The sequence below is a fragment of the Macaca nemestrina genome, chromosome 20 (assembly GCF_043159975.1).
Source record: "Macaca nemestrina isolate mMacNem1 chromosome 20, mMacNem.hap1, whole genome shotgun sequence".
NCBI classification, from domain to species: Eukaryota; Metazoa; Chordata; class Mammalia; order Primates; family Cercopithecidae; genus Macaca; species Macaca nemestrina.
Window position 1 is genome coordinate 10,903,704 of NC_092144.1, and position 15,937 is coordinate 10,919,640.

The 15,937-nt window shown below is 57.6% G+C and overlaps 1 protein-coding gene and 1 non-coding gene across 7 annotated transcripts in view; both read left to right on the forward strand.

Annotated features, from left to right (window-relative positions):
- Positions 1-15,651, forward strand: part of LOC105472256 (PRKCSH beta subunit of glucosidase II) — a 16,189-nt gene extending 538 nt beyond the window's left edge. For 2 of the 6 annotated variants that reach the window (XM_071086926.1, XM_011725452.2), the window contains 17 exons: positions 78-230; positions 423-539; positions 1,605-1,700; positions 1,796-1,853; positions 5,413-5,530; positions 6,506-6,635; positions 9,681-9,765; positions 10,922-11,000; positions 11,734-11,820; positions 12,098-12,274; positions 12,349-12,445; positions 12,895-12,964; positions 13,213-13,302; positions 13,573-13,647; positions 13,734-13,833; positions 13,923-14,085; positions 15,327-15,651. In XM_071086926.1, the coding sequence (XP_070943027.1) occupies positions 155-230; positions 423-539; positions 1,605-1,700; positions 1,796-1,853; positions 5,413-5,530; positions 6,506-6,635; positions 9,681-9,765; positions 10,922-11,000; positions 11,734-11,820; positions 12,098-12,274; positions 12,349-12,445; positions 12,895-12,964; positions 13,213-13,302; positions 13,573-13,647; positions 13,734-13,833; positions 13,923-14,069 (1,602 nt within the window). In that variant the 5' untranslated portion in view covers positions 78-154 and the 3' untranslated portion in view covers positions 14,070-14,085; positions 15,327-15,651. Of the gene's footprint in view, positions 1-77; positions 231-422; positions 540-1,604; positions 1,701-1,795; positions 1,854-5,412; positions 5,531-6,505; positions 6,636-9,680; positions 9,766-10,921; positions 11,001-11,733; positions 11,821-12,097; positions 12,275-12,348; positions 12,446-12,894; positions 12,965-13,212; positions 13,303-13,572; positions 13,648-13,733; positions 13,834-13,922 lie in introns of all 6 variants that reach the window. The other 4 variants (XM_071086929.1, XM_071086930.1, XM_071086928.1 and 1 more) reach the window with 3 other exon arrangements.
- On the forward strand, positions 3,209-3,308 carry LOC139360564 (small nucleolar RNA U13). Its single transcript, XR_011618042.1, has one exon. It is a non-coding gene; the product is annotated as a small nucleolar RNA U13 (small nucleolar RNA).
- Positions 15,652-15,937: the final 286 nt, after the last annotated feature.

Here is a 15,937-nt window from a genome sequence, read left to right on the forward strand (position 1 = left end):
GCCTGGAAGCGATGGAGGAATCCAATTGGCTGGAAGTAGCCCTCTCCCACTGACCGGGATCCCCTTTCTTCCTGCAGCGTGAAGACACAGCGCGTCTTCCCGCTGTCAGCTTCCTCCCACAGAACCCGTTTCGGGCCTCAGAGCCTCTGGCGAGATGCTGCTGCCGCTCCTTCTGCTACCCATGTGCTGGGCCGTAGAGGTCAAGAGGCCCCGGGGCGTCTCCCTCACCAGTGAGTCCTCCTGTTCACCCTCCCGCCAGGCTGGAGGTGGGAGGGGCCAACATTGGGCCTTGGGGATAGGCATTTACAACCTTTTGCCTCAGTTTCCCGGTAGTGCTCCGCTGGTGGGGGTGGGAGGACAGAGGTGGTATTTGATGGAGAAGGCGCCTTCCTGCCCTGGGCTGAGCTTCCTGCACCCCACAGATCATCACTTCTATGATGAGTCCAAGCCTTTCACCTGCCTGGACGGTTCGGCCACCATCCCATTCGATCAGGTCAACGATGACTATTGCGACTGCAAAGATGGCTCTGACGAGCCAGGTGAGCCTTTTCTCTGTTCATCCATCAGATATTTATTGAACGCTGCTCATTGCCAGGCCCTGTCTGTGTGACCAAGATACTTCCTATGCTGACTCCCCCTTGAGTGGGCAGAAACAAGCCCAGCAGTCAGCAGTCAGTGGTCAGTGGTCAGTCTTATGGCCCCGGGCAGCTGGAGGAGCCCAGAATCCTCCTACTCCCAAGCCTAGGGGTCAGAAAAGGCTCCTCCAAGGAGGTGAGGTTTCAGTTAAATCCCGAGGGTGCTGCAGATGGAGGGGCCAACATGGGCAAACCCCTGGAAGTGGGAGACAGGGTGGGGCCAAGAGCAATCCAGCAGGAGACAGAGGTGAAGGGAAACCCTGGCTTTTTGTTTTTCTGTTTTTTGAAGAGACAGAGTCCTGCTGTGTTGCCGAGGCTGGAGTACAGTAGCATGATTGTAGCTCACTGCAGCCTGGAACTCTTGGGCTCAAGTCATCCTCCTGCCTTGGCCTTCCAAAGTGCTGGGGTTACAGGTGCAAGCCACCGTGCCTGGATGAGGCCGTTTTGTTTTGAATTTTCTTTGAGATGGAGTTTCACTCTTATCGCCCAGGCTGGAGTGCAGTGGCACGGTCTTGGTTCACTGCAACCTCCGCCTCCCAGGTTCAAGCGATTCTCCTGCCTCAGCCTCCTGAGTAGCTGGGATTACAGGCGCACGCCACCATGCCCAGCTAATTTTTCGTATTTTTAGTAGAGACGGGGTTTCACCATGTTGGCCAGGCTGGTCTCAAACTCATCACCTCAGGTGATCCACCCATCTCGGCCTCCCAGAGTGCTGAGATTACAGGCGTGAGCCACAGCACCAGGCAGAGACCCTATTTTGAAGGACCTCAGTGAGACGAGGCAGGAGGCAGCGCTGGAAAGCTTTGTTTCAAGCCCGGGGTGTGCCGGGTACAACTCTTCCCTTCCTTTGGTCCTTATGTTTCTTGTGCTCTCTGTGTGCAGGGTGGGTCGGGGGCTCTTGTCTGTGGATGGATGGGACACGTCTGGCCCTCACCTGACTGAAAACCTTCCCTCCCTTCTTCCTCACAGGCACAGCTGCCTGTCCTAACGGCAGCTTCCACTGCACCAACACTGGCTATAAGCCCCTGTATATCCCCTCTAATCGGGTCAACGATGGTGTTTGTGGTAAGTGACGATGCACCAGGATTCTGGAAAGGTGGTAGAGGGAGGGAGGGTGGAGGCACTGCCAGGTCTGATCTCGGCTTCTGCCTCTGCCACAGACTGCTGCGATGGAACAGACGAGTACAACAGCGGCATCGTCTGTGAGAACACCTGCAAGTATGTGGGTGACAGTACCCCTCCCATCACCCCACTTCACTACTTTGCCTGGCTCCACTCAGTGAATCAGGCCCGCTCGCTCTCTGCTTTTCTGTATCGGGTGCTCTGTCTGTGCCAGGTGCCTTGTAAATCCTAATCCCCACCTTTCCCTCTAGTCTGGAAGCAGGTAGGATTGTTTCCCAATTCAACAGATGGGGGAACTCCAGTTTAGAAAGGGAAATGCGGTGGCTCAAGCCTGTAATCCCAGCACTTTGGAAGGCCGAGACGGGTGGATCACGAGGTCAGGAGATCGAGACCATCCTGGCTAACATGGTGAAACCCCGTCTCTACTAAAAATACAAAAAAAAAAAAAAAAACTAGCCGGGCGAAGTGGCGGGTGCCTGTAGTCCCAGCTACTAGGGAGGCTGAGGCAGGAGAATGGCGTAAACCCGGGAGGCGGAGCTTGCAGTGAGCCGACATTCCAGCCACTGCACTCCAGCCTGGGCGACAGAGCGAGACTCCGTCTCAAAAAAAAAAAAAAAAAGTAAGGGAAATGACTTCCCCAGGGTCACATAGGAGAGAGCAGAGCTGGCTCTTGGACTCTAAACTTTCCATTGTCACAATCTGCAGCAGGCCCTGAAAACCTACATACCCACAGGCAGATAAAGTATACAACAGAAGGAGGCCGGGCGCCGTGGCTCACGCCTGTAATCCTAGCACTTTGGGAGGCTGAGGCGGGCAGTTCACGAGGTCAGGAGATCCGAACCACGGTGAAACCCTGTCTCTACTAAAAATACAAAAAAATTAGCCGGGTGTGGTGGCAGGTGCCTGTAGTCCCAGCTACTCGGGAGTGCTGAGGCAGGAGAATGGCATGAACCTGGGAGGCGGAGCTTGCAGTGAGCCGAGATCGCACCACTGCACTCCAGCCTGGGCGGCAGAGCGAGACTCTGTCTCACACACACACACACAAAAAAGTATACAACAGAAGGAGACTGAGTATGAGACAATAAGGAGGGATGGGGATTGTGGCATCTAGAGGAACAGCTGTTCTCAATTCCTGCCAACTGATCCTTTTATAGTTCATAAGCACGATGATTTATTTTTATTTATTTATTTATTTTTGAGACGGGGTCTCACTCTGTCGCCCAGGCCGGAGTGCAATGGCGTGATGTCAGCTCACTGCAAACTCTGCCCTCTGGGTTCAAGCAATTCTCACGCCTCAGCCTCCCAAGTAGCTGGGAATACAGGTGTGCCCCACCGTGCCCGGCTAACTTTTGTATTTTTAGTAGAGATGGGGTTTCACCATGTTGGCCAGGCTGGCCTCGAACACCTGACCTCAGGTGATCTGCCCACCTCAGCCTCCCGCTGAGGTGCTAAGCCACCACGCTTGGCCACGATGATTAGTTTTTTATGCACGTGTGAGAGATGTGCCTCCCTTAAACCTTGTTGTGACCTTGGCACATTACTTGTCTGACATGAAAAAATAAAAATAAGGCCCAGCTCATGGTGGCTCATGCTTATAATCCCAGTGTTTTGGGAGGCCGAGACAGGAAGATTGCTTGAGCCCAGGAGTTTGAGACCAGCCTGGGCAAAAGAGCGAGACCCTATCTCTGTAAGAAGTAAAAAAAAAATTAAAAGTAAAAATAAAAATTGGAAATTATAATTTAAAAAATTACTGGTTGGGCATGTGGCTCACACCTGTAATCCCAGCACTTTGGGAGGCTGAGGCAAGAGGATCACCTGAGCCCAGGAGTTTGAGACCAGCCTGGGCAACACAGTGAGACCCATCTCGCTGAAAAAATATTTTTTTTTGAGACAGAGTCTAACTCTGTTGCCCAGGCTGGATGGAGTGCAGTGGTGCCATCTCGGCTCACTGCAGCCTCTGCCTCCCGGGTTCAAGCGATTCCTCTGCCTCAGCCTCCTGAGTAGCTGGGACTACAGGCACCCATCACCACACCTGGCTAATTTTTGTATTTTTAGTAGAGACAGTGTTTCATCATATTGGCCAGGCTGGTCTTGAACTCCTGACCTCGTGATCCACCCGCCTTGGCCTCCCAAAGTGCTGGGATTACAGGCTTGAGCTACCGTGCCCGGCCTCCACATCTGTTAAGTAGAAGGTGGATTGAACACAACCAACAGACTTTTTTTTTTTTTTTTTTTTTTTTTTTTGAGACGGAGTCTCGCTCTGTCGCCGGGGCTGGAGCGCAGTGGCCGCATCTCAGCTCACTGCAAGCTCCGCCTCCCGGGTTTACGCCATTCTCCTGCCTCAGCCTCCTGTGTAGCTGGGACTACAGGCGCCCGCCACCTCGCCCGGCTAGTTTTTTGTATTTTTTTAGTAGAGACGGGGTTTCACCGTGTTCGCCAGGATGGAATCGATCTTCTGACCTCGTGATCCGCCCGTCTCGGCCTCCCACAGTGCTGGGATTACAGGCTTGAGCTACCGTGCCCGGCCTCCACATCTGTTAAGTAGAAGGTGGATTGAACACAACCAACAGACTTTTTTTTTTTTTTTGAGACGGAGTCTCGCTCTGTCGCCGGGGCTGGAGCGCAGTGGCCGCATCTCAGCTCACTGCAAGCTCCGCCTCCCGGGTTTACGCCATTCTCCTGCCTCAGCCTCCTGTGTAGCTGGGACTACAGGCGCCCGCCACCTCGCCCGGCTAGTTTTTTGTATTTTTTTAGTAGAGACAGGGTTTCATCGTGTTCGCCAGGATGGTCTCGATCTCCTGACCTCGTGATCCGCCCGTCTCGGCCTCCCAAAGTGCTGGGATTACAGGCTTGAGCCACCGCGCCCGGCCTGTTTTTTTTTTTTTTTTTTGAGACGGATTCTGGCTCTGTTGCCCAGGTTGGAATGCAGTGGTGTGATCTCTGCTCACTGCAAGCTCTGCCTCCCGGATTCATGCCATTCTCCTGCCTCAGCCTCCTGAGTAGCTGGGACCACAGGTGCCCCCCACTATGCCTGGCTAATTTTTTCTGTGTGTGTATTTTTAGTGGAGACGGGGTTTCACCGTGTTAGCCAGGATAGTCTCGATCTCCTGACCTCGTGATCCGCCCGCCTCGGCCTCCCAAAGTGCAGGGATTACAGGCGTGAGCCACCGCGCCCGGCCAACCAACACACTTAATAACCAGATTGTCTTTTTGTCTGGGAGTCGTGATTTCTGTTGTTTCTGTCTTCTGTGGTTTTTTTGTTTGTTTGTTTTAATTATATGTAAAGACAGGGTCTTTATATGTTGTCCAGGCTGGTTGCGAACTCCTGGGCTCAAGTGATCCTCCTGCCTTGTCCTCTCAAAGTGCTGGGATTACAGGCATGAACCACCGCACCCAGCCGGTCTCCTGTCTCTTGAGAGTTGATATCCCCACCTCCCGGCACTCCCTAGTCCCTTCCCTGACCCCAGGGGCCTACAGAACCCACTGTCCCTCTTTCAGGGACAGGAATGAAGGATGCTGATGTTGAGAGAACCTGGGAGACTGGGAGGAGGGTGTGCTCTCATCTTTCCCAGCATGTCTTGGTGGGGGCCACAGCTGGATTGAGCTATTTGGGAAGAGGCAGACCTGGTGGTGCCTGTGTGTCCCCCCACCGCAGAGAGAAGGGCCGTAAGGAGAGGGAGTCCCTTCAGCAGATGGCCGAGGTCACCCGCGAGGGGTTCCGCCTGAAGAAGATCCTTATTGAGGACTGGAAGAAGGCGCGGGAGGAGAAGCAGGTAAGAAGCCCGCGGGGGCTGCCGCAGGGTGATCTGGGCCTCGAGGCCTCGTAGCATGGGCCTGCAAGGCTGGGGAGGGGTTTGGCCCTGACTGTTGTTCTGGGGCAAGTGACTGCCTTTCTGAGCTTTGCTTTCTCAGTTGTGTGCTAGGCGTTTAGTCATTGGCTAAGTATAATAGTTCCTAAATGGAAGGCTGTCGGCTTTATCAGGGCCTTGGACATCAGACTAAAGCAGGCTAGAAGGGCCTGGCTGCCTCCTGGGGACGGGAGGGGTGCTCCTCTGTATCCCGGATCTGTGGCGCCATGTCCTGTAAGATGGGCTGATGTTAACAAGATAACGTCAGCCAGTAGCAGCCGGATTAATTCCGTAGGGTGGGTTCTTTGGGGTCCCTAGGCATGTGTCTCTCCCTGCCTTGCCTGTGTACTGGACGGAGGCTGGAAACCGACCTGGATCTGCCTCAAGGGATTCATTGCTAGCGGGAGGGACAGACAGCCGAAATGTGGGGTAGACTTCTTGCCCAGTTCCTCTCCCTCTCTGTCATGGGGGCAGGAGGCAAGGAAGGCTTCTTGGAGGAGGAGGCCTCTATCTCAGATGAAATCTGTTGGGTAATTTGGAGTTAGCCAGGTAGAGTGTTCCAGGCTGAAGGAACAGCATGTTTGAAGAACCGGAGGCAGAAGAGCGTTTGGGGGTCTGCCTGTTGTCAGGGCAACTGGGTTCTAGTAAGATAGGGATGGGGCAAATGGGGCTGGAGAATCAGCCAGGGGCCCGATTACCTGGGGCTTTGCGGGCTACATTGAGGCGTTTGGGCTTCTCTCCAGAGGGCTGCAGGGAAGCCCAGCTTGGGAGAGAGACCCATCTTGGTGTGTATTTTGCGACATCCCCCTGCTGCCCTATGGAGTAGAGGCGGGGAGGCAGTAGTCAATGAGGAGGAGGCAGAACCGAGGAGAGCCGGTCTCTTGCCTTCTGCCCACCCAGAAAAAGCTCACTGAGCTCCAGGCTGGGAAGAAGTCTCTGGAGGACCAGGTGGAGATGCTGCGGACAGTGAAGGAAGAAGCCGAGAAGCCAGAGAAAGAGGCCAAAGAACAGCACCAGAAGCTGTGGGAAGGTACGGCGTAAAGCGGCCAGAGGACTCACCTTCAGCTCCTGGGTGGGCGGCGTCTGGGCCCGGGAGCCTCTCGCTCATTATCTGCTGTCAGTTTCAGCAGATTTTTGATCCTGGTGTCCATTGCCTTGTGTGCTTTGAGGTTCGCTTGGACTGTGGCATATGTCAGGAGCCTCCTTTTAAAAAATTGTTTAAATAATTTTTTTTTTGAGACAGCGTCTCCCTCTGCCACCCAGGCTGGAATACAGTGGCGTGATCTCAGCTCACTGCAACCTCTACCTCCCAGGTTCAAGCAATTCTTGTGCCTCAGCCTCCTGAGTAGCTGGAATTACAGGCACCTGCCACCACATTTAGCTAATTGTTTTGTATTTTTAGTAGAGATGGGGCTTCACAATGTTGGCCAGGCTGGTCCCGAATTCCTTACCTCAAGTGATCTACCTGTCTCGGCCTCCCAAAGTGTTGGGATTACAGGCGTGAGCCACCACGCCTGGCCGCCTACATCCTTTTAACATCAACGTAGATTTTGTTATTTGACTTTAGCAAGACTTTATTTAATCCAGTGACCATTTTTCCTATCAAGTGTTTGGTATTTGTCTTCACTAATTGTAAGAGCTTTTTCTTGGCCAGGCGCCGTGGCTCACGCCTGTAATCCCAGCACTTTGGGAGGCCGAGGCGTGCGGATCACGAGATCAGGAGATTGAGACCGTCCTGGCTAACACAGTGAAACCCTGTCTCTACTAAAAGAAATACAAAAAAATTAGCCAGGCGTGGTGGCGGGCACCTGTAGTCCCAGTTACTCGGGAGGCTGAAGCAGGAGAATGGCGTGAACCTGGGAGGCAGAGCTTGCAGTGAGCCTAGATCGTGCCACTGCACTCCAGCCTGGGCAACAGAGCGAGACTCCGTCTCAAGAAAAAAAAGAAAAAAATACAGCCAGGTGCAGGGGCTCACGCCTATAATCCCAGCACTTTGGGAGGCTGAGGCAGGCGGATCACGAGGTCAGGAGATTGAGACCATCCTGACCAACATGGTGGAACCCATCTCTACTAAAAATACAAAAATTAGCTGGACATGGTGGTGCGTGCCTGTAATCCCAGCTACTTGGGAGGCTGAGGCCAGAGAATCCCTTGAACCAGGAAGTTGGAGGTTTCAGTGAGCCGAGATTACGCCCCTGTATTCCAGCCTGGCAACAGAGTGAGAGTCTCAAAACAAACAAACCAAAAATTAGCTGGGCGTGGTGGTGTGTGCCTGTGGTCCCAGCTACTCGGGAAGCTGAGGCAAGAGAAGCGCTGGAACCCGGGAGACAGAGGTTGCAGTGAGCTGAGATCTCGCCCCTGCACTCCAGCCTGGGTGACAGAGCAAGACTTCATCTAAAATAATAATAATAAAAGAGCTTTATCTATCTGGGGTTTGCCCTTTTGTCTACAACTGAAAATTTTTTAAAATTTATTTATTTTTGAGATGGAGTCTCGCTCTGTTGCCTAGGCTGGAGTGCCAATGGCATGATCTGTGCTCACTGCAACCTCCACCTCCTGGATTCAAGTGATTCTCCTGCCTAGGGTTCCTGAGTAGCTGGGATTACAGGCGCCTGCCACCACAGTATTTTTAGTAGAGATGGGGTTTCACTATGTTGGCCAGGCTGGTCTTGAACTCCTGACCTCAGGTGGCCTGCTTTAACCTCCCAAAGTGTTGGGATTACAGGCATGAGCCACGACGCCCAGCTCTGTCTGCAACTGAAGATAGGATTTCCCTTCTTTATTTGTTTTTGGTGCTAGGGCCTGGTGTTTTTTTGGCAAGGCCGCATTGCACGTAGAGCGGGAGTTCACTGGCTCTGTCTGCCCCTGAACCTTTGCCGTGCTGCGAGCTTCCTTTCACGTGGGTGTGGGCAAGCTCAGGCCTGATTTTCCTCAGGACGTGTTCTCAGCGTGCAGCTGTGGAATCATAGGGAAGCGCCGTGTTTTGACCCAGATTCCCAAAGGGTGGCGGGGCTGAGCCAGGGCTCCGAGGGCAGATGGCCTGGTTTGGGCCCCAGGCTACACCTCTCCCTGGCTGGGTGATGATGGGCAGGTCCCTTCACCCATGGAAAGGTCAGGGACCCCTCAGGCCCTCATCTGTGAGACTCAGAACAGTGTCAGCCGGGTCTGCCGGGACATGTGGCATCTCCTGGGGTGACCCAGGACTCTCTAGAGGAAATACCCGCTGTTTTTATTCTGTTCATAGAGAACCAAGCTGGAGCTTGGTATACAGTGGGAAGTGAATCCTGGTATACAGTAGGCAGTTAATCATTGGAGCCACTGTTGTGGCTGTTTCCCCCTCTGCTTAGGTTAGAAGAGTAACGACAGATAAAGGAGGGACTTTTGGGACAGAGGCTCAGTCCCCTTCTGTCCGGCTGGCCACTCTTCCTGGGACTGGCCCTGGGGATCCCCAAGATGCCCCCAGGACTGGTCTCCCTCCCTGCATCCTCCCTGTATCCTCCCCATCTCCCAGCGTCCTTGGCCATGAAGTCTCATTCCTGCCAGCCCTGCCCCTGACATGCCTCTGCCAGGTCCTAAACCTAAAGTCTCAGCGGCCGCTCTCCTCTCCCCAACCCCATCTCCCATCTCTGACCGTCTGCACACCCCATGCGCGTCTCCCCAGAATCTTCCTCTGCTCCGTGCTTCTTCCTCGGCCCGCAGCCTGGGCCATCCCTTGTTGTCACCTGGCTTCCGCCCTCGCCCCCACCTCTGTCCCAACAGTGGCCTGACAGGGCCGCCCTCTGCCACCTGGCTTCCCACCTCCTTGCTCCAGCCCCACGGGTGGCCCTCCCGCCCCTGCACTCCCCACCCTGCCCCAGTCTCCCCCAACACAGCCAGGCTTCAGCCAGTCACCTTGCTCCTCGTCTGTCCTCCCCCGGTAAGGGCAGGGACCTTTGTCTCCTCCACAGTCGTGTCCCCAGGGTCCAGCATGGGACCAGGCACATAGTAGGCGCTTAGTGGCAAATGACCCTGTGGGGTGTGGGGTCGGTGGGAGCCAGTGGGTGGGCAGGGGGTGACAGAGGTGGCCTCTTTACAGAGCAGCTGGCTGCCGCCAAGGTCCAACGGGAGCAGGAGCTGGCGGCTGATGCCTTCCAGGAGCTGGATGACGACATGGACGGGACGTGAGTGTCCCCAAGTTGGAGCTGCGCCCCCTTCCGTGGGCCTAGGTTTCCCTTCCTGCCACCCTCGCCTCTAGAAACCAGCCAGAGCTCCCCCTGGGTTCCCCTGGCGTGGGGTCCAGGCTGATCCCAAGCCCCGCGTGACCCTGCCTCTTACTCATGGATGGCTGGGTCCAGGATGCCCTGGGCGAGGAGATAGGGGGACCACCTTCTCCCCAGGAGCTGGGCACAGACCCTCAGCCTCAGGAAGTGTGGCTAGGCGTCCAGTGATGGGAGCTGGGCACAGACCCTCAGGCTCAGGAAGTGTGGCTAGGCGTCCAGTGATGGGAGCTGGGCACAGACCCTCAGCCCCAGGAAGTGTGGCTAGGCGTCCAGTGATGGGAGCTGGGCACAGACCCTCAGCCTCAGGAAGTGTGGCTAGGCGTCCAGTGATGGGAGCTGGGCACAGACCCTCAGCCTCAGGAAGTGTGGCTAGGCGTCCAGTGATGGGAGCTGGGCACAGACCCTCAGCCTCAGGAAGTGTGGCTAGGCGTCCAGTGATGGGAGCTGGGCACAGACCCTCAGCCTCAGGAAGTGTGGCTAGGCGTCCAGTGATGGGAGCTGGGCACAGACCCTCAGCCTCAGGAAGTGTTTTTTGAGGATTGCTTTTCTCAGCCCCACTCTACGCTCTGAGTAGAATCCTGGCTGTGCCTCTGAACTTGCTGGGTTACCTGGTGGAGGGTGGACTTTTGGGGGCTGAGGGACACACGAGGAGCCTAGGAGATGTGGGGTGCCAAGGAGCAGAGGGCTTCAGAGGGACTAAATGGGCAGAATGGGCAAGGGTGGGGGTGGGCTTTGCTGGGTGGAGGACCAAGGTAGATGGCTTCAATGTGCCGGGTTCTGAGGATGGAAGGAGGTGCCACCTGGGTGAGTTGGGAGAGAGGTCATCAGGGATTTGGGGGTCCAGGTATCTCCCAGTCCCACCTCTTACTTTGAGCCCCTTTGGGGTCATGGAGTCCTGAGGAAGGGGCAGGAAGGCGGGGAGGCTCCTGCACCTTGAGTTCCTGAAGCAAGTTCAGGGTAGGCCCTGGCAGGGAAGAGCAGATGGGCCATGTGGTGCCCCCAGCTGAGAGCCATTGGGGCGTCACCCCTCCAGTCTGTTTCTGCCATGCCCCCACAGGGTCTCGGTGACCGAGCTGCAGACTCATCCAGAGCTGGACACAGATGGGGACGGGGCGTTGTCGGAAGCAGAAGCTCAGGTACCTCGGCTGCCCCTTGGCTGGGGACTTCTGGAAGCATTGCCCCAGGGTGACCTCAGGGCACAGGAGGGGAACCAAGGGAAGCTCCCTGCTGGCCTGGGACGCCTCCTCTGGGTGAGCTGGGATGGATGGCAGCCACTCAGGGCTGCTTCCCACCTGGCAGGACCCGGGATGGAGCCAGGGTTTCCCCCGCCTGCCCGCACTCTCCCTGCTGTTTGAGCACCCAGTCCCCTTTCTCTCCTATCCCTGTCCTGCCCTATTTCCCTCCCCCGATTCCCCTCCTCCCCACCCCCATCTTCCGCAGTCCGTCTCCTTTCCTATTCCCCTCCTTCCTTGTGGCCCCTGGCTTTTTGCCTCCCTTCTCTGCCCTCCCCTGAGTTTCTCCCTGTCCCTCTGCAGCCTTGGCCTTGGCCTGTCCCTTGGAGGGCCTGGCCCTCTCTGATCCTGGGCTCTCTCTTCCTCCATCTGTACGTCCGTTGTCCGTCCATCCGTCTGTCTGCCTCTCTCTGTCTCAGTGCCCCCAGCCACTCCAACCCGCGGCCCCCTCCTCCCCTCCCACGGGCCTGTGCTGCCCCCTCCTGGCCGCAGTGCCTCAGTGGCGTGGCCCCGGCCTGGTCATAAGGGCCCAGGGCCCAGCCCTCCCGTGCCTGGCACCACAGTGCGGGTGCCTGGGGTGGCCGGGAAAGGGGACACGTGGCGGCCTAGATCTTGACACCACCCCCAACACACACAGGCCCTCCTCAGTGGGGACACACAGACAGACGCCACCTCTTTCTTCGACCGCGTCTGGGCCGCCATCAGGGACAAGTACCGGTCCGAGGTCAGTGGAGGGAAAGGGAGGGGACTTGGTCCTCCTCCGACACTGGCCCCACCCCGCCTCACAAAGGAGCTGCCTCCGGTTCTGGCACCCGGCCACCCTGGCCAGCTGGGCGGCCCCAGCACCCCCACCGAGGCCCCCCCACCCCAGCTGTCGGTCCTCCCTGCAGGCCCCGCAGGAGGGGCAGAGACGCCGAGGCTGCCCCTTGGGCTGTGGTGTGAGCCTGAGGGTGTGGGTGGACCCTGAGTCCATAGCACCGACCACGCTGCTCACCCGCCAGGCACTGCCCACTGACCTTCCAGCACCTTCTGCCCCTGACTTGACGGAGCCCAAGGAGGAGCAGCCACCAGTGCCCTCGCCACCCACAGAAGAGGAGGAGGAGGAGGAGGAAGAAGAGGAGGCTGAAGAAGAAGAGGAGGAGGAGGAGGATTCCGAGGTGCAGGGGGAGCAGCCCAAGGTCCGTGTTTGGGGGAGAAGGGGAGACAGAGAGGGTGGGGGAAGGGCTGCTCACTGACCCTGCCCCTTCCCCAGGAGGCCCTGCTGCCACTGGCACCCCCGCAGCCGGCCAGCCCTGCTGAGGAAGACAAGATGCCGCCGTACGACGAGCAGACACAGGCCTTCATCGATGGTGAGGGCGGGCGGGGGCCGGGCTCCGCGGGTGAGCCCAGCGTTTCCTGCCGTGGTGGCGTAGATCAGGGGAGATCCTGAGCTCAGCCCCTGCTCTGACTCAGCCAGCACACGCCCCAGTATCTTGGGGAGTCCAGGAAGGGGGCCTGGGGTAAGCCAGTCCCACCCTCGCCAACCCCAAGGGGCCCTTCTGCCTCCCCGAGGGCCGCAGCTTGTTTGTGTCGCTCCTGGCGGGCCCCAGGAGCCCTGGCCCCAGTCCCTCCAGAGCTGCGAGCCTGGGCAGCAAGCCGGGGCTGTTCGTAGCTGGTGAGGGCCTCAGGTCCGTCTGGGCAAAGCCCTTGGCCAAAGCAAAATCAGCTTAGAGGAGGACACAGCCGCATCCGTGGAACCCCGTTCCCCATCCTCCTGGGTGGGGGTGAGGACGTCTCTGACCTCCAGCCCCTCCCCCAGCTGCCCAGGAGGCCCGCAACAAGTTCGAGGAGGCCGAGCGGTCGCTGAAGGACATGGAGGAGTCCATCAGGTAGCGGGGGCTGGGGAGGCGGGACACCCGTCCCACAGTGCCTGCTCCCCGGCTCCCAGGGGAGCCAGTCATGGGGAATCACTGGGGCAACCGCAGGCTGGGCCTGGCCCCTGCAGGGAGGGTTCTCCGGAGGTGGCAGGGAGGACAGCCTGGGCACCACAGCTCACCCAGGCCCTCCTGTGTCTGTCGTCCTGGGGCAGGCGCTGGCGTCCCCAGCTGCCCTTTAACCGCTCCGCCTCCACTTCCAGGAACCTGGAGCAAGAGATTTCTTTTGACTTTGGCCCCAACGGGGAGTTTGCCTACCTGTACAGCCAGTGCTACGAGCTCACCACCAACGAGTGCGTCCCAGGGGTGCAGGGGCGCCCACCGGCGGGGTGGGAGGCGGGTGGCCCCGGAAGCGGCACCGGCAGTTTCCTGATGGTTGGGGAACCACCTGCAGGGTGGGGCCTGAGCGCTGCCCTCCATATTGAGGGGGAGCAGAAGCGGGCTTAGGGTTGGTGATTGGAGTTGGAGGTGCCCTGTGTACGGGGACAGGAGGAGGTAGGGAGGGGCTGTGGGAGGAGGCTGGGATCCCTACATCCCCCCCACCCATATTCCCTGGTCCCCAGGTACGTCTACCGCCTCTGCCCCTTCAAGCTTGTCTCGCAGAAACCCAAACTTGGGGGCTCTCCCACCAGCCTCGGGTGAGTGTCATGGGCTGGCCCCTTCCCTCTGCCTCCTCCTGGTGCCCGACACCGGCCCAGCCCTCAGCACCCTGTGTCTCTTGCAGCACCTGGGGCTCCTGGGCTGGCCCCGAGCACGACAGGTTCAGTGCCATGAAGTATGAGCAAGGCACGGGCTGCTGGCAGGGCCCCAACCGCTCCACCACCGTGAGTGCCTGCAGGGCGGGGAGCCGGGGCGGGGAGACCCAGGCCTGGCCCAGCCGAACCCTCCTGAGCGCCCGTCTGCCCATCCCCAGGTGCGCCTCCTATGCGGGAAAGAGACCATGGTGACCAGCACCACGGAGCCCAGTCGCTGTGAGTACCTCATGGAGCTGATGACGCCGGCCGCCTGCCTGGAGCCACCGCCTGAAGCACCCACCGAAGACGACCATGACGAGCTCTAGCTGGATGGGCACAGAGGTGGGCGGGGAGGTGGAGTCTCGGCCTGCCCCAGCAAGGGGAGGCGGCGGGCCCTGAGGAAGTTGGACCCACATGGTCACTCTATCAACCTGTGTGCCCGTGTCCCGTGCTTTTTTTTTTTTTTTTTTTTTTTTTGAGGTGGAGTCTCACTCTTTTGCCCTGGCTGGAGTGCAGTGACGTAATCTCAGCTCCCTGCAATCTCCACCTCCCGGGTTCAAAAAATTCTCCTGTCTCAGCCTTCTAAGTAGTTGGGACTACAGGCATGCACCACCACGCCTGGTTAATTTTTGTATTTTTAGTAGACAGGGTTTCATCATGTTAGCCAGGATGGTCTCGAACTCCTGACCTCAGATGATCCACCTGCCTCGGCCTCCCAAAATGCTGGGGTTATAGGTATGAACCACCGTGTCCGGCCATCCCCTGCTTTTTAAAAGAAGGTTTTGTTTTGTTTTGTTTTGTTTTGTTTTACTTTTGAAAACAAATAGGCCAGGCGTGGTGGCTCACATCTCTAATCCCAGCACTTTGGGAGGCTGAGGCGGGCGGATCACTTGAGGTCAGGAGTTTGAGACCAGCCTGACCAACATGGTGAAACCCCGTCTCTACTAAAAATACAAAAAAATTCGCTGGGTGTGGTGGTAGGTGCCTGTAGTCCCAGCTGCTCGAGAAGCTGAAGCACAAGAATCACTTGAACCCGGGAGGTGGAGGTTGGAGGTGGAGCCAAGATCATGCTAGTGCACTCTTCAGCCTGGGTTACAGAGTGAGACTCTTTAAAAAAAAAAAAAAAAAAAAAAAAAAAAAAAGGCCGGGCGCGGTGGCTCAAGCCTGTAATCCCAGCACTTTGGGAGGCCGAGGCGGGTGGATCACGAGGTCAGGAGATCGAGACTATCCTGGCTAACACGGTGAAACCCCATCTCTACTAAAAATACAAAAAACTAGCCGGGCGTGGTGGCGGGCGCCTGTAGTCCCAGCTACTTGGGAGGCTGAGTCGGGAGAATGGCGTGAACCCAGGGGGCGGAGCTTGCAGTGAGCCGAGATTGCGCCACTGCACTCCAGCCTGGGAGACACAGCGAGACTCCGTCTCAAAAAAAAAAAAAAAGGAGAAAATGGACAAAGTCTCCAGGCTGGTCAACTGGCTTCAAGTGATCTTCCCACCTCAGCCTCCCAAGCAGCCGGGACCACAGGCAAACACCACTGTGCCCGGCTGTCCCCAGCTTTCTAATCTGGTCTTTCTCCTGCCCCAGAACCTCAAGAAGGCATGAAGCCAGCCCCTGCAGTGCCGTCCACCCGCCCCGTGGTCCGGGGCTGCCTGTGGCTCTGTTGCCCTCCTCTGTGGGGGCAGGACTTTGTGGGGCTTCGTGCCCTGTCCTGGGGCCCAAGCAATGCTGGTCCACATTCCCAGGCCCCAGCGGCCTCCAAAGATGGGTAAAGGAGCTTGCCCTCCCTGGGCCCCCCACCTTGGTGACTCACCCCACCACCCCTAGCCCTGTCCCTGCCACTCCTCCTGGTGGGGACCATGAATGACTTGACCTGTGACCTCAATACAATAAATGTGACCCCCCACCCAAACTTGCCTGTGTTTGTCTTGCTTTGCTGGGGTGTGGACCGGGGTGTGGGCAGGGGTTGAGCGCAGGGGACGCTTCTGCAGATCCTGCCCAGGCCTCCTCCCCTGCCACGTGGGGCTCAGTCCTGAAGATACCAGATGGATGAACCCTGGACCACCTCCGTCTGAGCATCCATCCGGGCCCGTGTCCCACCCTCCCTGGGTCTCATCTGTGCTCTGTGGAGGCCAAGGGTTCCCTCCTGGGACCAAAGCCCCGGCTGCAGACAGACCCAGGCCCAGAGAAGGACAGGG